The sequence below is a fragment of the Tamandua tetradactyla genome, chromosome 12, assembly GCF_023851605.1.
Source record: "Tamandua tetradactyla isolate mTamTet1 chromosome 12, mTamTet1.pri, whole genome shotgun sequence".
Classification (NCBI taxonomy): domain Eukaryota; kingdom Metazoa; phylum Chordata; class Mammalia; order Pilosa; family Myrmecophagidae; genus Tamandua; species Tamandua tetradactyla.
Window position 1 is genome coordinate 91137632 of NC_135338.1, and position 24073 is coordinate 91161704.

Below are 24073 nucleotides of genomic sequence, written 5' to 3' on the forward strand. Positions count from 1 at the left end.
CCCCACAGTGGGTGGGGAGCCTGTGCTCCCTCAGCTGCCTCGTCCCGGCTGTCTCCCCATTCAGACTGTGGGCTCCTTGAACAGGGCCTGGGTCTTGGCTTTGCCCTCGTCCATTCTGTCCCTCTGCAGAGCCGGGCTCAGTGGAAAGGCAGCTCTACTGTCTGGCAGGGGGCCCCCGGGGCTGGCAAGCACCAGCTAAGGGCTCACTCACCTCTCCAGCTGCCCTCTGCTCCGCCCCTCCCCAGCTGCGGGCTGAATGCTGTCTTCTCCAGGCCTTAAGGATTACCAACCTGTTCCACTGTGCAAGTCCCCACTTGAAAACCTCGTTAACCCCAGAAGCTGCCTCCTTGCTTTGCAAATGAAGATGGAATGGTGATCTGCACACAAGCAGGGACCAAAGGCGCAAGCTGCTGACCTTCCTGTTCAGCTTAGAGAGGCCCCTGGCTTCTTCTACCAAGGTGCTTGGTAAATGAGGGGACTTTAGAAACAACAACCCCCCTTAGTCATGAGAGAATTTAAGAGGAAAATCAGGGGCACTAGCCAGGCCCCTGAAGCACATATTCTGTCCATTTTAGAGGTGAGAAGCCTGTAGGTCACCAGTGTGTCCATGTTCCCATGCTAAGCTGGTTAGTGTGGTCAGATGCAAAACCCGGTGGCCTGGCCACGCATGTCACCTTTCTATGTCATAAGCCACTGTGCCTACTACTGGGAACCCCCAGGACGTTGAGCCTAAGGTAGGATCCCACAGGCAGCCGGGGAGGCGGGCAGCGCACGGGACCCGTGTTTCTACAAGATCAAGAGCTGTGTATTTAAGTGAAGCTGCATCTCTTCCTTGCTTTGACAAAATATAACAGATGCAAAGGGCGGGAAGGCGTCCCGGGCCCGGGAGTAGGAGTCCAGCTGTGAAGTGGGATGTAAGCCCTGGCATGGGAACTTTAATGCCACCCCCAACCCCCAACCCCGCAGGGCACCTATTGCTGCTCCTTTCAGAGCCACAGGTTAAAACTCTGATCTGGCAAACTGCAGGGTCTTGTGTTTCAGCGAGTGACCTTTCTGTTGGCACTAATTGAGTAGAACTTGCCTTGATGCCAGGCATGCGAGGCCCCGCCAGGGAGGAGGGAGGGGTCAGGGCCCCTTGCTTCTTCCAGTAAGAGGCAGGCGTTTGGCATCAGTTTAGAAGCCTTGCTGCTATCGAAAATCTTAATAAGTTGATTATTGCAGCACTTGTTCTTAAAATAAAGTTTCCCAGAGTTGTTCTAGGCGAGCTGTGAGTTGCAACACGATTTTGAGTTGAGTTCCCTGATCTGCAGGAATAACCCCCAGTACTTCTTCTTCCTTCCCTCAAGAACAACGTGCACTAAAAAGCCTGGTCTCCCTCCAGGCACATGCCAGGGCTGAGCTCGCCCATGGCCAAGCAAAGTTCTGTGTCCCAGCCCCCTGGACCTCTCCCTGAGCAGAAGAGCTCTGCCAGCTGCAGGAGCTAACCCCTCTGCTCTGAGTAGACGCCTAGCCTCATATGGTATCTAGATTTAAGAGTTTCAGAAAGTTTTGAATTTGCTTTCAAGGTCACTTAAGTATTGGTGAAAACCATTGCACCTGGGCAAATGTCTCCCACACCTGCTCGGACAGGGACCTCGGCCTGCAGGCTGTGGCCACCCTTCCTCCATCTGGGCCTCGCAGGGGCTGGGCCTGCCCTGTGCCAACTGCTAGTTAACAGTTGAACACCGTGTCAGTGTTTCCATTATAAAATGCTTTCTCTCCCCTCCAAGAATATATAACCCAACTGTTAAATTGCCCTCAAGACTACAAGTTGGCAGAAAAGATGTTTTTATTTCCTTCTGGGAGAGGGGCTACAGTTCCATTTGGGCAGGCACAGGACTTAAAACACACCCTTTCAGGGCTCCCCAGAACCCTTCCTGGCAGGACCAGCACTGGGGAACGTCACGAGCAGTCCTGCTCAAGTGCTGGCTTCGGCTCCTCAAGGTCGTCTCATGAAATACAGGGCTGTGGAGTACAGATTGGAGCTGCTCGGGCCAGGGAACCGTATAGCTTCAGCAATGGCTACTCAAGTATGCCGTAAAATCTTAGGAACCTGTAGTGTATAATCCCGGATGCAGGGCACAACTGGTGTTGGGTAGTGAAAAATGCAATCTTAGCTCCATTTCAGACTGTCAGAAAATCCAGATGACCCAGCAACCACAAAAGGAGCCAATGCAGCATCTCCAGTCACACAGTTCACACCAAATGCAATGCAACCTGTTAGCCCAATTCTAGAAATCCTTAGGAACACTTTTTAATATACAAGAGTCAAAAGTACAGCAGTTTTACAATGTAGGAAAATTTAATACATACTATATAAACAACATTATTTACATCAGAAATCACTAGGACAGTGGCATTTTTCACAAATATAAATTAATTACTGTTTAGTCAACAGGTTTTAAAAGTCCACAATTTTACAATAAAGAAAACCATGTGCCCCCCCAACAAGTGAGGAGCAGATGGACTAAAGCAGCCTGGACCCTTGACATGGCTCTCCTCACCCGACCCAGCACCCCTCAGCTGAGCCAGGAGACCACTGGCGCTGGGCACATGGTCACCACTCCTGCTGACAAGCGGGTTTTGGTCTGGAGGATTGCAGTGTCATAGTGTGAATTCATAGCTGAATCGCGTTTGCACCACCCGTCCTGATAACAACGGTCAGACACCAGACTCGAATGTCTGGACCATGACATGTGAAGTGTTCGTGTTTCCCATCAAAGGGCTTATGGAATGACTAAAAGGAGAGCGAGCCAAGGGGCAGTAAGAAGTAGCTCCGTGGAGAGCTTGCCTATTTCACTCTAGCATGTCACTCAAAGACTACAATGATGAGCTGGGGTTTCACATTATCCTTTTTTTAGGGCTGCAGTACATCTTGTTAACCTTGTTTATGTTCAGGTTTTAGGTGATATTAACTCCCCTCTTCCTCAACCCCATCTCTTTCTACCCAACAATTAAATCTTTCAAAGCAAGGCTCCATGGAATACCACCTGTAAAGATTCCTACGGCAGCTTCTCCCATCCACAAATGAGAACTTCTACTGTGCAAACTTCTGTTTTGATTTAAGCATATAATTTTCATACTGATTTAAGTCAATGAGAAAATGCCTCCTTTCTCCCAACCCACTCTTCAAACATATTCCACCACCTAAAATACATGTTGTCATGGGCATACTGTAATTTTAGAATCAATTTAACACTGATCTGGCCAATATTGCCTTTTGCTACATCATATGGCACTATAAGTCCTGAATGTAAACAAAAGGAACTCTTTTATCCCCATGATGAGACATCCTTGGACGTAACTCACATCTCCTATCAACAACTTTAGAGAAAACAAAACAAAACACCTTGATGAGTATCAAAATGCATGGCCTCCAATGACTCCATCTACCTCTAAAAGGAGAGTTCCTCCAAGAGGACCTGACCTGACTTCCCACAGAAACTGTGCTAGGGATCAACCCCCCCCCCCCCCCCCCCCCATTAATCAAGGACCTGGCAAGCCAACCTAACCTTTGTCTTTGGCTTGGGCAAGACAATGGGATAGTGTCAATACTACTAGCAAAAAAACTAAATTTGTGGTTTCCTTATCACTTGTGGCCAAAGCAGAGAATTAACTCCCTACCTTCTCCCACTGAGCACTCACAAGCCCTCGAAGGGAGGATGGCACCTATGCAGTTACTTGGACTTTGCTCGAGGGAGTGGGTGGTACAGACCAGGGAGAACAACCCCAAGTACTATAAGGAGTAAAGTAAGGTGGTGAGCCCACTGAGCTTGCACCACACGCTGGAGGACCCAGATGCGCACGTGGGGACTCAGCACTGCCCACCCCCCACCCCACCCCGTTATGCTCGTGCAGAAAGGCACCGTGCCCCACACCAAAGTCACACGTGCTTTACCAGGTGACGGGAGTCAGGAGTTTCTCGGTAAAGGCATTAAAGGTGCTGTCCAGAGTATCAGAAAAATAAGTGGGAAAGATTTTATGAAGTCCCTACAAGTCAGTTCAGGGAATCTAGCCCTGTATATGCCTGATGAAAGGGCAGCTCTAAGCTTGGGCATTTGTACTGGGCAGGCATATATTTAAGACATAGGCACACCATATATTCAAGTCAATTTTCTGTCCCCATCTAAGAAAGGCCTTTGGATATTCTAAAAATACTGGCAAGCTATAATTTAAAATGAATAAAACTGAAGGCCCCAGCAGTAAATTGAAATTCGAGTTCTTTAGGGAAACCTCTTCCACCTGTTCAATCTGTGCAAACAACCTGCCTTCCAGTCCTGACCCAATTCAACTCTAGTATGATTTTATTGTCCATGGCTCAGTCACCCTGTCCTTGGATGCTTCCTATATTGCAAAAAAATTTAACTTAGGTTTATACTTGATCTTATTTCTGAAAGAAACTGAGTACAATTCTAATGCTCTCCAACTAGCAATGGAAACCTGTTCACCATAGGAAACTTATTTTCAGCTGATCAAATCAATATCAGGAGATGGGTGATTCTCTGCAATCTAGCTCTTCAAGCTGTGCAAAGGGACTAAATACAGCTGCAAATGTTGACCTACTACAATACTGAGAGCTTCCCCCACTTGCTGGCACCACCAACCCCCCATATTGGAAAACCTGTTCACCATCTACAGCCGCCAGTTGCTCAGCAGTCCTAATCTGCTTCACCTCCTCTCCAGGCCCCAGAGTTATACTTCTCATCACAGGAACCAGAAATCCACCAGGGATTCCAGTCCACTGGCCACACAACCCCCACTCTAACCCTCATCTTATACCCTCATTCTGCCCACTCTCAAACCAAGCAAGAACCCAGGCTGACTTGGAGGCTGCCTAACTCATGGAACTCAGTCAGCCAAAGAGGCCCTACTTCCCCTGGCACAGGGGAAAAGGAAGCTCACGTAGGAGACCAAACCCTTGAAATGTACAAAGACAGTGACAGTGTGGGGAAGATAATTAGTGTTGGCAGGGAAAAGGCCATTGTAGAAGTTGTTTCCCTCTCTATTTTTAACCTCCCCATCCTGTAGGTTTCACATGAGACCCAAGTGTATCATTTCTCCCAAAAACACATTTGAGGGGGTGTACCTGCTCACCCTCCCCTTCAAATCCTATGATGCAGAAACCCAGCCAATCAGCCCCACTCCCCATTCCCTATCAGCAGCATTCATCATATAATAGTGAATAAAATCACACACTGTCCATTAAGTCCTGGCAGCCTTCATCCAAGCATCTATATTCCTTTCCTCAATGACTGCATCAAGGTCCAGGGAACACACTGCAAGGAAACATTTGTGACCCTTCCCTCACTGGAGAAATACAGCCCCATAAAGCTGGTACTCAAAAAAGTCGCGTCTTCTTCCCAGCGCCCATCAGAGCGAGCGGTTAGGTCTAGGCTGCAATGGGACGGGGGTGCCAACGTGCAGGAGTGATGACCCACATCAAACCTGAGCCAAACGCGGCTCTCCCACTCCTCCAAGTGGCCCTGCAGCCAGTAGGTCGGCAGCAGCAGCATGTCCAGGAACTCCAGTCATTGGTCTAGGTAACCGGCTACTGTAAGACCAAAATTTTCCAGGTGCTTGATGACTCTTGTTCTTCCTCTTTCTGAATTGTCCTTATGTTTTCCGAACATTCCAGTTATAATCTGGGTTGTTTTTCTGTTCTAGCGATCTCTCCAAAGGAGGCCTGTGATCCAGGGGTGATTTGGAATCATGAGGAGATTTCTGAGAAGGTGGCGAGCGAGGATCTGAGACTGCTGGGTGCAGTGGGGGCAGGGGCTGTTTATATTCCCCCAATTTGTCTGTGTGGAAAGAGCGGTAATGGTCTGAGGGTCCCTGGCCATGGTAGCCCATAGGGGGACGATGATCAGACATTCGTCGGAAATCCTGCTGGTGGTAATTTTGAGGCCTAAATTCATCCGATCTCCGCCGCTTGGAGTCATGATGGTGTCTGAAACAGAGACACAAGGATGAGCTGAAAGAACAAAGCCAGATTTCCATTTACTTCTCCACTGCACTAAGCCAAAAAATAATAAACGGACATTTTATACTTATTGGTGAAACACACCCTATGAAATGACATATGCTTCATCAAGTCTGCAGTGAAACAAGTACACCCTTGAATGATGATAGCTCTGTAAATTCACACTCCCTTCAGGAAAAAAACTGGCAAGATCATTTTCTTGACCTAGCCCAGGAGGGGGGGAAAAAATAGAGAAGTTACTTTGTTATTATTAGTAACGACAAATGCCATTTTCAACCTAAATGTTCAACAATAAGAGAAGGGTGTGGTATTTTGAAAGTACTATGTACCCCAGAAAAGCCATGTTTTAATACTGATTCAATTTGGGGAGGGCAGCTGTTTCTTTTAAACTTAATTAAATATTGCAGGGTGGAAATTTTTTATTAGATTATCTCCAGAGGAGATATCACACCAATTATGGGTGTGACATTTTAATTAGATGAGATGTGACTCCACCTATTCCAGGTGGGTCTTGATTAGTTTACTGGAATCCTTTCAAAGGGGAAACATTTTGAGAAAGTTCAGTGCTGATGTTAGATATTTGGAGACTAAGACAGAAACAGCCTGGGTGCTAAACAAGGATGCACGGAAATAGCCAGAACCTGAAGAGAGGAAATCTCCAGCCCTAGCAGATGCTAAGCTAAGAGATGAAACCCAGAGCCTGTCCCGGAGCAGCTCAGTGGAGGCCCACAGATGCTTGGAGAGGAAACCACTGGCATCGGAGGCTGGAAGCAACGGAACTGGGACAAGGACCAGCAGATGCCACCCACGTGCCTTCCCCATCACCCTTCCTTGAGCCAAAGTATCTTTCTCTGGATGCCTTAGTTAGACATATTTATGGCCTTAGAACTGTTAATGTGTAACTTATTAAATTTCCTTTTTTAAAAAGCCGTTCAATTTCTGCTATATTGCTTTCTGGCAGCATTCACAAAGTAATACAAGAAGGTTTAATTTTAAATCCACTCAATCCGGAAAATTTTAAGATTCTGAGGAATGACCACAGTAAACTGCACATTAAAATATTAAAAGAGAACCAGCACAACTCAACAACATAAAGAAAAACAACTCAATTTAAAAACAAAGAACTTGAATAGACATTTCTCCAAAGAAGGGCTACAAATGACCAACAAGCACAAGAAAAGATGCTCAACATCATCAGTCACTGCAGAAATACAAATCCAAACCACAAGGACATACAACCTCACACACATTAGTATGGTTATGATTTTAAAAAATTAAATGGAAAATAACAAGTGCTGGGAAGGATGTGAAGAAAGTAAAATTCTCATACACTGCAGGTGGAAATGTAAAATGGTGCAGCTACACAGAAAATGGCTGGGCAGTTTCTCAAAAAGTTAAACAGAGAACTACCATTTGATACAGCAATTCTACTCCGAGGTATACAGCTGAGAGAAGTGAAAACATATGTCCATGCAGAAACTTGTACACAAATCCTTATAACAGTGCTATGCATAATCATCAAAAAGTAGGAACAACCCAAATGTCCATCAACGGAAGAATGGATAAACAAACTATGTGTATAACCATATGATGCAATATCATTGGGTCATAAAAAGTAATAAAGTACTAGTACATATGACTTAGATGAATCTTGAAAACATTATGCTAAGTGAAAGAAGCCAGATAGGAAAGGTCACATGTCGTATAACTCCTTTTATATGAAATATCCAGAGTCTTAAAATAGAGAGAGGTGGTAACTGAACAACATGGTGAATGTACTAAAGCCACTGAATTGTACATTTTAAAATGATTAATTATATGTAATGTTCATTTCACTTCCTTTTTGTTTTTTAAAAATAGAAATAAGAACTGGTGACTTCAGGTTTAAATCAAGATGGCGCATATCAGGGACTGGATTTACCCTCCCACTTGAAACAAACAAAAACAGACAAAATATATGGAACAATATTTTTCAAGACACCAACCATTAGCCAATGAAGAACAATGATTCCCGAGGGATGGAAAACAAATGAGATAAGCCTTACTATTTCTCCAGCTCATTGTGTTAAGACAGATTACAAGCCACAGCAGACAGAGGATTTGGAAACCACAGGAAAATCCCAGCAGACTCCTTCCAGTGAGAGTCTAGGCAAGAACAAGGCAGCTAAAGTTCACAGGATGGTGTGCAAAATAAGAGTTCTGCACAAAAAAGGTTGACGCTCTACCTGTTCCCGTGAATAATGATCAAGGTGTGCACAGAGAAAACTACCCAAGCCCAGGGAAAGAATTGCCCAAAGGGATTAGCAGTAACAGGGCCCTGTACTCACACAGGGCTAGAAATACAGCCAGAAGAAAAAAACCTAAAGATACAAGAAGATCTTGGTAGAGTACAATGAGAGTCCTTGCCTCCGTGGAATGGAATAATGAGCCCCTGACAGAGCCCTGCTGCAATCCCACCTAACCAACTGTGGTGGTTTCAATATGTTAGGTACCCCAGAAAAGCCTATATTCTTTTAATCCATCTCTATAGGTGCGGACCTATTGTGGATGGAAACTTTTACTTAGGTTGTTCCCAATTGAAGGTGGGTCTTAATCCATTACTGGAGTCCTTTGTAAGAGGAAAAAAAGATAGTAAAAGCCCAGAAAGCGTAGATAGAAACGCCCTGGGAGAAACAAGCAAGGAACCACTTAAGCCCAGAGACATTTTGGAGAGGACTGGCAGACATCACCACGCAACTTCCCATGTGACAGAGGAAACTTGGATACGAGCAGCCTCTACACAGAGACGATATCTTCCTCTTGATGACTTAATGTGGTCTCAGAACTATAAATTTGTAACCTAACAAATTCCCATTGAAAAATCCATCCCATTTCTGGTATACTGCATTCCAGCAGTTTTAGCAAATTGAAACACAAATCTTAAAAGAAAGACCTGAAACTCCTTTAGAAAATGCTCATAAGAAAACCAGGGTCTAGATTGTAAGCTCTTATAGCAGACACATTTAGTCCAGGGTGGTAATTATTATTCCTGGATTTTGAGAGGCTGTTTTATATATCTATAACTTGGTATTTAGAGGTAAAAATGAAGCTGATCAGGTTGGGATTAAGAAAATTCAGAATACAGGGGTAAGGAAGGGATTGTCCATATTTTAGAACTATACCTACTCTTTGACACCAAAGGAAGAAAGGTTTATTTTGTGTGGAACCTAAAGTTTCTATAGCACATAATCTAACTCAACCTGTCTTGATAGCTGATTTGAACAACTGGAAACGCAGGGAGCCAAGAGTAACAATGAGGGTCTTTAATCCTGCAGAGTTTACTGTAATGCCTGGATACATCACAGAATATAATAAGCAGACAATCAAAAGGTACTGGTAAAGTCCCTTGAGGCATGGGAGAAAACACATTGAACTATTAAACTATACCATCAGGGAATCCCTTGACACTGTGTCAAACATTAGGGACACTCAAATTAACAGGCCATGCCCTTGATCCCAAGGCCTGCTCTTGTGAACTTATCTGGATAGCAGAGAAGCTTAGCTTACCTATAGGTATGTCTAAGAGGTACTTCTGGAGGACCTCTTTTGTTGCTCAGATGTGGCCTCACTCTCTCTAAGCTCAACTCTGTAAGTGAAATCATTGCCCTCCCCCACTATGTGGGACATGACATCCAGGGGTGAAAGTCTCCCTGGCAGAGTGGGAGATGAGTCCCAGGGATGAGTCCAGCCCTGGCACTGTGGATCAACAATACCATCCTGACCAAAGGGGGAAAAGAAGTATAACTAATAAAATATTAGTGGCTGAGAGAGTTCAAATAGAGTTGAGAAGCTACTCTGGAGGTCACTCTTACGCAAGCTTCAATTAGACATTGCCACCTATCATAACTTGCCAACCCCCAACCAAAACCATTCTAGCCAATCCTAAAGAACACTTAGGGCAATATATAAGATTCTACAAAGGCTCCAAGCACTAGGGTAACTTTTCAGAAACCTGTAATCTCCAGATGGGTCTCTGGACCGGATAAGTCCTGAAACCTAGAGTGCCCAGCTTCTCCAGAACATCAGCTAATTTCATCTCCCTGCCCCATATTACTGACAGCCCCTTCCAACATGAAAAAGTTAGAATGGCTATAGACCAAATACCCCTTAAAAAAAGCGGGATAGAAAGATCAAAGGTACTGGTGGTGTTATATAGAGAAGGTAGGGTTTAACAAGAGAATATGATTGCTGAATCATTAAACTGATATTTCTTTTAGTCTCCAGTATTTTAGAGCAGCTAGAAGTAAAAACCTGAAATTGTGGAATTGTAACCTTTACCAAACTCTGAAATCTGTTATAGAACTAACTGTTGTGCTGAGCTTCAAAATTTATTCCTTTTTGTATATATTTTATTTTTCACATGAAAAAAAGTTGATTGTGATGATAAAAAAAAGTTTACTCCTTCTCGCCTCCTATATTCTAGAGCAGCAGAAGGAAAAATCTGAGAGGATGGTCTGATAGCCCATGACAAACCCTGGGATCCATCCTGTAACTACTTGTTGAAGAGTGCTCTGAAAACAACTGCTTTTTTCTTTCTTTGTTTTGTATATATGATATGTTATACAAAAAAAAAAGTTAAAAAAAAAAAGAAAAGCAAGAGGAGAAGGTCCAAGATGGCAGCTTAGTGAGGTGTGGGATTTAGTTTGTCCTCCAGAGCAGCTAGTAATAGCCATGAACAGTACAGAACAACTGCTGGGGTTACATCAGTGACCAGACACGCAGCATGCACCAGTGAGGACAAGTGAGGACAAGCTGGACCGGCTGCAATCCTACCCAGAACCATGAGTCCCCCAAGCCCCAGAGGTGAGTGCCCCTCCCCCACAGGCTGGTTTCCAGAGGAGAAAGGAAAGGGACTTTACAAGCAGCAGGGGCTGAGCTCAATCAAACTCCAACTGTGGAATTAACTAACAAATTCTGACTACTAAAGATAGACCCTCAACTCAGCTAAACCTCGAGTAAAAGCTGAGGTTACTGGTTTTTGTCCCAGCTCAGAGGGGGCAGTGCAGACGGAAAAAGAAAAAAAAAAAGGTTTTTTTGGATTAGAAAGCACATAATACTTGAAAGGATCCGGGCCCTGAAGGAACGGAGGGGGCACGCAGGACTTGGAGCTACACAGAGCAACGTACCAACTTAAGCTCTTGATTGGCAAACCCAAGGTATGGGGGTCCTGCTCTGAAAAGGTGGTTTTTTGCTTTTGTTTTTTTGGTGGCTGTTTCTACAGCTTCACTATTCTTTAGATACAACTGCAAGGCTTCTCAGACTCCAACTGCCCCAGGCAAAGGCAGAATTAAGCTTATCTGAGAGACAAAGAGGCTGGTCAGATGAAATGAAATAATTCCGTGGAGGCTGTGCCTTCCCTAGGAGAGCAGTGGGGCCCAGTTCAGGTGGAATCTCTCCTTCAAGGAATTCAGACTCCAGGGCTGGAAAACTGAAATGATTAAGGCCAGCCTACAACCTGCCATTTCTCTAAACCACGCCCCCAATAGGGAGAGTAGGCTGAAGTTTTAAAGGTACCACATCACTTTATGCTAGTGGGACCCAAAGGCAGACAAAGCCACATACTGAGCAGGATGGGAAAAACAGAATCTAGAGGCTTCATGGGAAATTCTTTCAACCTGCTGGGTCTCACCCTTAGGGAAAACTGATACAGGTGACTCTTTGCTCCTGACAGGAGGCCAATCTGGTCTGGGAAAATCTGATGGGGGTCTATAATACCTAATTATACCCTCCTAAGGAAGAAAACAAACAGGCACCATACAGGCAGGTCAAGAAACAAGAAAACAAGAACTGAAAAACTTTGATCTGTTAAACAAAACCTAAGCTAGAGGTCTAGAATAAGCAGAACTGAATGTCAAAGAACAGACAGACAACAGTCATTCAGCAAGAAAATTCTAGGTAAAAAAGTGAAAACAATCCCCAGAATAAAATACTTAAGGTAATTAAATGTCTAGACGCCAGCAAAAAGTAATGAATCAAACTAGGAAAACTGAAGATATGGCCCAGTCAAAGGAACAAACCAACAATTCAAATGAGATACAGGAGTTGAAACAATTAATTCAGGATGTTCAAACAGACAGGGAAAATCTCATCAAAAATCAGATCAATGAACTGAGGGAGGATATAAAGAAGGCAAGGGACAAACAAAAAGAAGAAATCAAAAATATGAAAAAACAAATCACAGAACTTATGGGAATAAAAGGGACAGTAGAAGAGATGAAAAAAAACAATGGAAACCTACAATGTTAGATTTCGAGAGGCAGAAGACAGGATTAGTGAACTGGAGGACGAGACATTTGAAATAAAACGAGCAAAAGAAAATGAAGGGAAAAGAATGTAAAAATATGAGCAGGGACTCAGGAAATGGAATGACAGCATGAAGCACACAAATGTATATGTTGTGGGTATCCCAGGAGAAGAGAAGGGAAAAAGAGGAGAAAAACGAATGGAGGAAAACTTCCAACTCTTATGAAAGACTTAAAAGTACAGATCCAAGAAGTGCAATGTACCCCAAGCAGAACAGATCCAAATAGACATACTCCAAGACATTTACTAATCAGAATGTCACATATCAAAGAGAAAGAAAGAATTTTGAAAGCAGCAAGAGAAAAGCAATCCATAACATACAAGGGAAGCATAACAGGACCATGAGTAGAATTCTCAACAGAAACCATGGAGGTGAGAAGACACTGGGATGATATATTTAAGATACTAAAAGAGAAAAACTGTCAACCAAGAATTCTATATCCAGCAAAATTGTCCCTCAAAAATGAGGGGGAAATTAAAACACTTTCAGACAAAAAATCACTGGGAGAATTTGTGACCAAGAGAGCAGCTCAGCAAGAAATACTAAAGGCAGCACTAGAGACAGATAGAAAAAGACAGGAGAGAGAGGTGTGGAGAAGACTGCAGAAATGAAAACTATCAGTAAAGGTAAAAAGAAGAAAAATTAGATATGACATGTAAAATTGAAAAGACAAAACAGTAGAAGAAAGTACTGCCTGTACAGCAGTAACACTAAATGTTAATGGATTAAACTCCCCAATCAAAAGATACAGATTGGCAGAATGGATTAAAAAAACAGGACCCTTCTATATACTGTCTACAGGAGATGCATTTTAGATCCAAGGATAAACATAGGTTGAAAGTGAAAGGTTGGGAAAAGGTATTTCATGCAAACAACAACTAGAAAAGAGCAGGAGTAGCTATACTAATATCCAACAAATTAGACTTCAAATGTAAAACAATTAAAAGAGACAAAGAAGGACACTATGTATTAATAAAAGGAACAATTCAACAAGAAGACATAACAATCATAAATATTTATGCACCGAGCCAGAGTGCTCCAAAATACATGAGACAAACACCGAAAAGAGAAATAGACACATCTACCTAACAGTTGGAGACTTCAATTTCCCACTCTCATCAATGGACAGAACATTTAGACAGAGGATCAATAAAGAAACAGAGAATTTGAATAATACAATAAACAAACTAGACTTAACAGACATTTATAGAAATTTACACCCTACAACAGCAGGATGCACCTTTTTCTCAAGTGCTCATGGATCATTCTCAAAGATAGATCATATGCTGGGTCACAAAGCAAGTCTCAACAAATTTTACAAAATTGAAATCATACAAAACACTTTCTCAGATCATAAAGGAATGAAGTGGGAAATCAGTAATAGGCAGAGGACCAGAAAATTCACAAATATATGGAGGTTCAACAACACACTCTTAAACAATCAGTGGCTCAAGGAAGAAATTATAAGAGGAATCAGTAAATATCTTGAGGCAAATGAAAATAAAAACATAATATATTGCAAAAAGGCAGTGCTAAGAGGGAAATTTATTGCCTTAAATGCCTATATCAAAAAGAAGAGCAAAAATTGAGGAATTAACTGTTTACTTGGAACTAGAGAAAGAACAGCAAACTAACCCCAAAGCGACTGATGGACCCTTAGCGAGACTGAGAAAAAGAAGAGAGAGGATGCAAATAAATAAGATCAGAAATGGAAGAGGACACATAACCACAGACCCCACAGAAATAAAGGAGGTAAGGAGAGGATACTATGAACAACTTCATGCTAATAAACTAGACAATGTAGATGAAATGGACAACTTCCTAAAAAGGCATGAACCACCAACACTGACTTGAGAAGAAATAGATGACTCATTTATGACTATCATAAGTAAAGAAATTGAATTAGTCATTAAGAAGCTCTCCAAAATGAAAAGTCCAGGACCAGATGGATTCACATGTGAATTCTACCAAACATTCAAGAAAGAATTAGTACCAATCCTTGTTAAACTCTTAAAAAGCTTGAAGAGGAGGGACACCTACCTAACTCATTCTATGAAGCCAACATCACCCTCATACGAAAGACAAGCAAAGGTACTACAAGAAAAGAAAATTACAGACCAATCTCTGTAGACGCAAAAATCCTCACAAGTCTTGCAAATCGAATCCAGAAGCACATTAAAAGAATTATACACCATGACCAAGTAGGATTCAGCCCAAATATGCAAGGATGGTTCAACATAAGAAAATCAATTAATGTAATACACCATATCAACAAATCAAAGCAGAAAAACCACATGATCATCTCAATTGATGCAGAAAAGGAATGTGACAAAATTCAACATCCTTTCTTGTTGAAAACACTTCAAAGGACAGGAATAGAAGGGAACTTCCTCAACACGATAAAGGGAATATATGAAAAGCCCATAGCCAGCATCATCTTCAATGGGGAAAAACTGAAAACTTTCCCCCTAAGTTCAGGAACAAGACAAGGATATCCACTATCACCACTGTTACTCAACATTGTGTTGAATAGCCAGAGCTATTCTAGCCAGAGCAATTAAATACCATGTTCATGGATTGGAAGACTAAATATAGTTAAGATGTCAATTCTACCTGAACTGATTTATAGATTCAATGCAATACCAATTAAAATCCCAAAAACTTACTTGTCAGAAATAGAAAAACTAATAACCAAATTTATCTGGAAGGGCAGGGTGCCTCAAATAGCTAAAAGTATCCTGAGGAAAAAAAAAAAATGAAGTCAGAGGTCTCACGCTACCTGACTTTAAGGCGTATTATGAAGCTACAGTGGTCAAAACAGCATGGCACTGGCATAAAAATACATATATTGACCAATGGAATAGAATAGAGTGTTCAGATACAGACCCTCTCATCTATGGACAACTGATCTTTGATAAGGCAGTCAAGCCAACTCACTTGGGACACAATAGTCTCTTCAATAAATGGTGCCTAGAGAACTGGATATCCATATGCAAAAGAACGAGAGGACCCATATCTCACACCCTATACAAAAGTTAACTCAAAATGGATCAAAGACCTAAACATTAGATCTAAGACCATAAAACTATTAGAAGAAAATGAAGGGAAATATCTTATAAATCTTATATTTGGAGGCGATTTTATAGACCTTACACCCAAAGCAAGAGCACTGAAGAAAGAAAGAAAGAAACGGGAACTCCTCAAAATTAAACACCTTTGCGCATCAAAGAACTTCATCAAGAAAGTAAAAAGACAGCCTAAACAATGGGAGACAATATTTGGAAACGACATATCAGATAAAGGTTTAGTATTCAGAATTTATCAAGAGATCGTTCAACTCAACAACAAAAAGACAGCCAATCCAATTTACAAAATGGGCAAAGGACCTGTACAGACACTTCTCAGAAGAGGAAATACAAATGGCCAAAAGGCACGGGAAGAGATGTTCAACTTCCCTGGCCATAAGAGAAGTGCAAATCAAAACCACAATGAGATATCATCTCACACCCACCAGAATGGCCATTATCAACAAAACAGAAAATGACAAGTGCTGGAGAGGATGGAGAAAGAGGCACACTCATCTACTGTTGGTGGGAATGTCAAATGGCGCAACTGCTGTGGAAGGCAGTTTGGTGGTTCCTCAAAAAGCTGAATATAGAATTGCCATATGACCTGGCAATACCATTGCTAGGTATCTACTCAAAGGACATGAAGGGAAGGACACAAATGGACATTTGCACACCAATGTTTATAGCAGCAGTATTTACAATTGCAAAGAGATGGAAACAGCCAAAATGTCCATCAATAGACGTGTGGCTAAACAAATTGTGGTATATACATACAATGGAATATTATGCAGCTGTAAGACAGAATAGTTATGAAGTATGTAACAACATGGATGGACCTTAAGGACATGGTGAGTGAGATTAGCCAGAAACAACAGGACAAATACTGTATGGTCTCACTGATATAAACTGACATTAGTGAATAAACCTGGAGAATTTCATTGGTAACAGAGACCATCAAGAGATAGAAATAGGGCAAAATATTGGGTAATTGGAGCTGAAGAGATACAGATTGTGCAACAGGAATGAATATAAAAACTCAGAAAGGGACAGCACAATATTACCTAACTGTAATACAATTATGTTAAAACACTGAATGAAGCTGAACGTGAGAACGATAGAGGGAGGAAGGCTGGGGGCACAAATGAAATCAGAAAGAAACATAGACGATAAAGATTGAGATGGTATAATCTAGGAATGCTTAGAGTGTATAAGGATAGTGATTAAATGTATAAATTTTAAAAACGTTTTTGCATGAGGAAGAACAAAGGAATGTCATTACTGCAGGGTGCTGAAAACAGATGGTAATTAATAAGTTAAAATTTCAATTCATGTGTGAGACTAAAGCAAAAAATGTTTATTTGGTACAAAATTTATATTTTGACTAGTGCATTTCCTAATATAACTTATTTAGATAGCTTGGTTGAACACCATAAGTACATGGAACCTTGGGTAGGACATGAGATTTTGTTGGTTTGTCCAGAGTGATGCCCTGATGAATCCTAGAGTGAATTGATTAGTGAGTGGAAAAGTATCTGTAAAGTCCCCTTCAGGGAATGGTGAGAACAGGGGAAAACTCAACCTCTCCAAGTTGAATTATTGATATTCTCACAAGCAGTGTGGACAACCAAAGCTACAGGCTGAGCCCCCAGTCTTGGGGTTTGCTCATATGAAACTTAACCCCACAAAGGATAGGTCAAGCCTACTTAAAATTAGACCTAAGAGTCACCCCCAAGAGAACCTCTTTTGTTGCTCAGATGTGGCCTCTCTCTCCAGCCAACACAGCAAGCAAACTCACCACCCTCCCCCTGTCTACGTGGGACATGACTCCCAGGGGTGTGGACCTTCCTGGCAACGTGGGACAGAAATCCTAGAATGAGCTGAGACTCAGCATCAAGGGATTGAGAAAAACCCTAGAATGAGCTGAGACTCAACATCAAGGGATTGTGAAAACCTTCTCGACCAAAAGGGGGAAAGAGTGAAATGAGACAAAGCAGCAGTGGCTGAGAGATTCCAAACAGAGTCGAGAGGTTATCTTGGAGGTTACTCTTACGCATTAAGTAGGTATCACCTTGTTATTCAAGATGTAATGGAGAGGCTGGAGGGAACTGCCTGAAAATGTAGAGCTGTGTTCCAGTAGCCATGTTTCTTGAGGATGATTGAATAATGATATAGCTTTCACAATGTGACTGTGTGATTGTGAAAACCTTGTGTCTGATGTTCCTTTTATCTACCTTGTCAACAAGACAAGTAGAACATATGGAATAAAAATAAATACTAGGGGGAGCAAATTTTAAAATAAATTTAGTTTGAAATACTAGTGATGAATGAAAGGCAGGGGTAAAGGGTATGGTATGTATAATTTTTTTTTTTTCTGTTTTCATTTTATTTTTCTTTTGTCTTTTTTTTTCTGAATTCATGCAAATGTTCTAAGAAATGATCATGATGATGAATATACAACTATGTGATGATATTGTGAATTGCTGATTATATATGTAGAACGGAATGATCATATGTTAATGTTTTTATTTGTTTGTTGTTAAATTTTTTAAATTAATAAATTTTTTTAAAAAAGAATAAATAAAACCATAAAATTGTCTCAAAAACGCACAAAAAGCATTTGACAAAATCTAACATCCATTCCTGAAACTAATTCTCAGTTTTCTTCTTCACTTTTATAAAAGGCATCTACAAAACAACATACAGCAAATATCACACTTAATAGGGAAAGACAAAATATTTTCCCCCTAAGATCAAGAATGATGCAAAGATGTCTGCTCTCATCACTTCTATCCAATGCTGTCCTGGAGCTTCTAGTGGGTGCAATATGGCAAGAAAAAGAAATAAAAGGTATGCAGATTAAGAAAGGAAAGTAAAATTGTTTCTATTTGCAAATAGAAACATCTATGATCATCTATGCAGACAATCTGATGGCATCTACAAAAAAAAGCTACCACAATGAGAGAGCTTATCAAGGTTATAAGATTCAAGATCAACATATGAAAATCAAATGCATTTCTATATACAAGAAACGAACAACTGAAAACTATAGCATTTACAATAGCATCAAAACATAAAAATACTTAGTGATAAATCTGATAAAAGACACTAAAAACCTATATACTGAAAACTACAAAATATTGCCAAGAGAAATTAAAGACCTAAATAGTGACATATACCTTATTCATGAGTTAAAAAATTAAATATTAAGATGTAGAGTCTCCCCAAACTGATTTACAGACTCCATCCAATCTTAGTCAAAATTCCTATTGCTATTATAGGAATATTGCAATATTAATAATATTGAATAGCTAATATAGGAATATATTATAATAAATTAGCTATTATCTAGCAATAGATAAGCTAATTCTAAAATTCACATTGAAATGCAAAGGACCTAGAATTGCCAAAACAACTCTGTGAAAGTATAAAGTTGGAGGACCAACACTACCTGATTTTAATATACAGTTTTCAATATAGAGCTACAGTAATCCAAACAATGTTGGATTGGTGTCAAGATAGACAAACAGGTCAATGGAACAGAAGAGAGTTCAGAAATATACCCACTACAAAGGTGCAGAGGCCATTTAGCAGAAAAAGGAAACCTTTTCAACAAATGGTGCTGGTATGATTAGCTATCCATACCACACTAAAATAAACTTCAATTACTCCCACCATATACAAAAACTGACTTAATAACTTAAAACTTCTAAAAGAAAACACATAGGATAAGGGGTGAGGAAGCAGACCAGTGGTTACCTAGAGGTGGGGGAGAGGAGTTGGTGGAGAGAAGTAAAGGGTGACTGTGGGGGTAATGGATATACGCACTATCTTAATTGTAATTGGATGGTTTCAAAAATGGATACACATGTCAAAACGTGTAACTGCATACTTCCAATCAATATAGCAACTGGAATCAATTGTAACTCAAAACTCTTTCTTAAAAAGTGTTTGTTATATATGCTTCTTAATAAGAGAACTAATTAGTTTTTTGTCTATAACTTTAAAGATGGGTATCTACAGACAAAGAGAACACAGAAAAATGAAAATCGTGTGTTTTAGAATCTGGCAGTGGGGGGCAGAAATTATGGATAAATATTTTCCCTCTCATTATAACAACAGACTAACAAAAATAATAACCAAATTAATGCAAATTCCTTCAGACCCTATAGAAGCTACAGTGTAAAGCCAGCCTCTTAACGGCTTGAGACAGCAATATGTGAATGGAGCCATCTTTCCTCTCCACAAAGACCTATCTATCCCCAGGGTCTCAGACAGAGGAGGAAAAGTATATACACTTTTTAAAAGACATTCAATACTGAAATTTGTTACTAAATGAGGATATAGGCGTTTTACTTTCAACAAAAGAGGGGGAACTGGATTAGAACATTAGAAGTATGGTTCCTAAGAATGAAATGGGATTTCAGACGAGTCCTTTAGATCTCAGTGACTCTCTTAATTGGCCTTCAAAATCTCCACTGGCAGTTCTGGGTCCTACAAGCCCAGGGAGTAACTAGTCTTCTGGGACTTGGAAGTAGGTTGAAGACAAGAAAAGGCAAGGTTGGAGTGCATTTTTCCCAATGTCGGGAACAATATGACTACTACTAGCATTTGCATGGTACTTTGAGAGTACTTTCCACAAACATTTTTTCTTTCAATCCTTCTACCATCATGTAGGCCAAGTTTAATTACTCTCAGTTAATAGATGAAAAAACTATGACTCAGGGGACATTTTGTACAAAATCATTCAAATAAGTGAGACACTGGACTCACGTCTTATTAGATTGGTTTACTTTTTAAATAGGACTGGAAGTATGTTCTACCCTCTTGCATGAGCATGCCAGACAGAATGAACCATACTTAGCATAAAGATTCAAATCAGGTTTAAATTCTATGCTGTAACTCTTTCCTTTTCCTTTTGGCCTAAAGAAGAAGTTAATGTTGTCATACACTTAAGAGCTTAACCGAGCTTCTTCTTAGTCAAAAAATGTTATTAGGCATCTCCTGGGTACAGTGCATAGAACCTGCAGTGAAGAACTAGGGGACCTCCCCTCATTTATAAGCTTCTACAGTGAGTCTGCCACCTTCCATCACGGCAAGCCCAACTGGATCATGAGCATCCTACCAACCCAGCTGTGGAGAGCAGCCCCACTTATCTCACATTATCTCAAGAGTCTGCACCAACTAAAACCAGGGCAGGGCTCAGAAACAAACACCTACTAGAGCCAGATAAGACAATACAGAAGGGAACAGAGTAAGGGATGTAGGCTCCCTCTAAAGGAGGCAGCTGTTACTCAGCTACAACTGCTGTTCTAATGCAGCTGGGTATTACCAGATCTTTCAAAAAGAAAGGAGGACATTGAGATGTTTACACACAATTTTCCCATGGCACAATCCAAACAAAACATGTCTTTAGCCTAGGAAAAACCAAAGTTGCTATGAGGTTAAAATACAGACAAGTCCTGACATGAGGAAGTATGGCTAAAACCTCTTTAAGCCTTCTGCACTTGCTAATGCTCACAATTCAAAACAAACTCTGGCTCATCATCACATTGTTGATGATATTGTATAGCTGAAGAGAGGGTATATAACTTTGAAAGGCACTGACCCCTAAATTACGGGCTTCTGATGAGTAGGGACCATAGGCAGGTACCCATCTCAGGACCCCTGTTACCTGCCTGAGATTACAGTGCAGAGCTTAGTAATTTTGGTTGCTGATTCTATTATTTTATGGCCCTCATTTTTACCACTGCCTCAGGAGAAGGCAAAAAAAAAAAAACCCACACTATTTCTGCACAGGTGAAATGATGCAACCGCAAATGGCTCCCTATGGGCTACAGGATAAAAATTAAAACCTAGCCTAAAGAAAAACAACAACAAAAAATAATAATAAACCTATAACCTGGCATTTAAGCCTCACCCTCCAGCCCCCAATCCAACCTGTTAATTTTCTAGGCACCTCTTCCTGGTGCCTATCTAGTCCACCTAAGACCTGGGATATCACAGGTACCTATTCATTCCTCTTTGCTTAGCTGCCTCTTCTTTCAGGGCCCAGATTAAGAATCACCAGCACTGCTCTTCCTGAACCCTCAGAAAAAAACTCCTAATCCCAGGGAAAAAGCCTTGCTCTAAACCATCCACTCAGCCTACAGTGCCAGCTGTTTTATATCAGGATTCCTCCTCAACAGCCTAAAGATGCCTTGACAGCAGAGATGGCTCATCTGACCTGGTATTCCTAGCCACAAAGACTGTGCCTGGACATACAGACTGTCAATCAGCACCTGTAATTAAGTACATTAATGAGCATGCCACCTTTCTCTCCTGGAAGAGGCCAGTGCCTAGTGTCTCAGGGCCTTCAGCGTACCTGTCATAATAATCTCTGTGTCCCCGGTGATCCCGGTCACTGCTATACTGGTCATAAGGTCTCTTTCTGGAAAGGTTGTTGGGTCGATAGCTCCCAGAACGGTGGGCGTCCATATGTCGCCGGTCCCCATAATGGTGGTCCTTGTACCAGTGCTGCTCATACTGATGGTGTCTATCACTGCCCCATGGCGGATTGCTGTTGCCACCACCATAACTGAATTTTCTTTCCCTCTGCCAATCTCCTCGATCTGCAGAAAAAGAAAGAATGAGCTCATGACTGCAAAAAGTGGCAGAATTTCACTTTCACTAAAGTTTAAACTGAAAGACGGCACATCTCACAGACACTGAATTTCCTCCTTCTTGATCATGTTGCTGCTGGTTCATACACCAGTAATATATCAACAATATAAGCCCTAATATTCGCTCCCCTCCAAAAAAAAATTCACCACCTCTCTCCTTTTGAAATCTTTAAGCATTGTTAGTTTTCATTTTCTATACCTGCTCACCTTCTAATCTGGGCAGGCTTTTAAAATGAGATTGCACTCAAAAACCAAAAACAAATAGTAATTGGGAAAAGGAAAGTGCTGAGTTTCACAGCTGCAAAGCAAAAGCCTCCAATTGCACATCTAAAGTTTATTCACCTGCTGGTACAGAGTAAGGGATGTAGGCTCCCTTACTCTCTGAAGTAAGTAGGCACTTACTCTCTGCAAATCAAGCTACACTTGCTGATTCTACTATTCCTCCCCAACTGCCACCAAAAAAAAAATAGAACCTTGACAGTAGAAAGTAATTATTCACACCAGATTAGATAAGGCCAAACTGAAATCCATGTTAGCTTCTGTAATTTTACTCTTCCTCTGAGAAGAATCACACCTATTTCAACCAGGAAAGAAGTCTAGGGATGTAGGTTGTAGTGGGTTGAATGTACGTCAAATATGTATATTCAAATGTATGTCCACCTAGAACCTGTATATATGACTTTATTTGGAAATAAGATCTTTGCAACTGTAACCAAGGATCTTAATAAATGCAGAAAAGGTGCTTAAACAAAATCTAACGTCTATTCCTGAAACTAATTCTCAGTTTCCTTCCTCAATTTTAGAAAAGGCATCTATAAAACAACCACCCGCAAATATCACACGTAATGGTGAATGACAAAATACTTTCTTTCCCTCTAAGATCAAGAATGACACAAAGATGTCTGCTCTCACCACTTCTACTCAATGCTGTACTGGAGCTCCTAATAAGTATAATATTGTAAGAAAATGAAATAAAAGGCAGGCAGATTATAAAGGAAAGTAAAATTGTTTCTATTTGCAAATAATATGCTCATCTATATCATCTTGAGAAGAGATCATCCTGGATTTAGGGTGGGCCCTAATTTCAATGGCTGGTATCCTTTTAAAAGTAAGGCAGTAGGAGATTTAAGACAGAGTCAGAGGAGAAGAAGATGTGAAGACAGAGGCAGAGATTGGGGTTAGGCAACTACAGGCCAAGGAACAGTAAGGACTGCCCGTAGCCACTAGAAGCTAGCAAGAGTGATTCTCCCTCAGAACCCCCAGAAGGACACAGCCTTGCTGAAACCTTGATTTTGGCCTCCAGAAGTGAAAGAGAATAAAGTTTTGTTATTTTAAGCTACCCCCCAAAAAAGTTTGTGATGATTTGCTATGGCAGCCTAGGACATGAAAACAGAGGCTGAACCAGAAAGAATTATATGGCTTCACAGGAAATCTTTCTTCTATCTACAATTACATTAAGACCAAAGACATATCACCAAATAAATATCCCTCTATTCATTTTACTAGCCTTCTCACATTTTTCTACTGAGCCAAATGACAATTATCGAGGAACCTATGCAGCTTAGAAATTCACACCATTAATGTAATGTAGGTCAGCTGGTGATTCAGGGCAGCTCAGAGCAGAAGACCAAGGAGTACAAAACAGGTTGGACTATTCAACCTAAGATGAACAAACAGTAACTAAAAAAGATACCTTTACAACATGAAAGGACCATTTGGAGTTGGCTTCCAACCCAATGGAACGTAACATTTCTGATAGTGTATCAAAGTCTATGGCATAATAGAGATGCTTAAACCACAAGCCAAGTCATTTATTTCGAGAGTAAGTGACCAGTGCTTTTCTTTCTTCTTAAGCTATCCAAGAGGTAGGTCTAGGCTAGGAAGTATTGGCCTCTTCTATGGATGAGGAATCTAAGGCTCAAATAAAAGACCTCAGTCAGTTTAAGAAGAAGAGTTCTTTAAAAGGATTCAAAATATAAAATCA

At 41.0% G+C, this 24073-nt stretch overlaps 1 protein-coding gene across 8 annotated transcripts in view; it reads right to left on the bottom strand.

The window, feature by feature from the left end:
• Positions 1 to 1817: 1817 nt before the first annotated feature.
• CHD2 (chromodomain helicase DNA binding protein 2) overlaps positions 1818 to 24073 on the bottom strand; it is a 179146-nt gene continuing 156890 nt past the window's right edge. For all 8 annotated transcript variants that reach the window (XM_077124105.1, XM_077124107.1, XM_077124108.1 and 5 more), the window contains 2 exons: positions 21792 to 22038; positions 1818 to 5986 (listed from right to left, as the gene is read on the bottom strand). In XM_077124105.1, the coding sequence (XP_076980220.1) occupies positions 5653 to 5986; positions 21792 to 22038 (581 nt within the window). In that variant the 3' untranslated portion in view covers positions 1818 to 5652. The remainder of the gene's footprint in view (positions 5987 to 21791; positions 22039 to 24073) is intronic.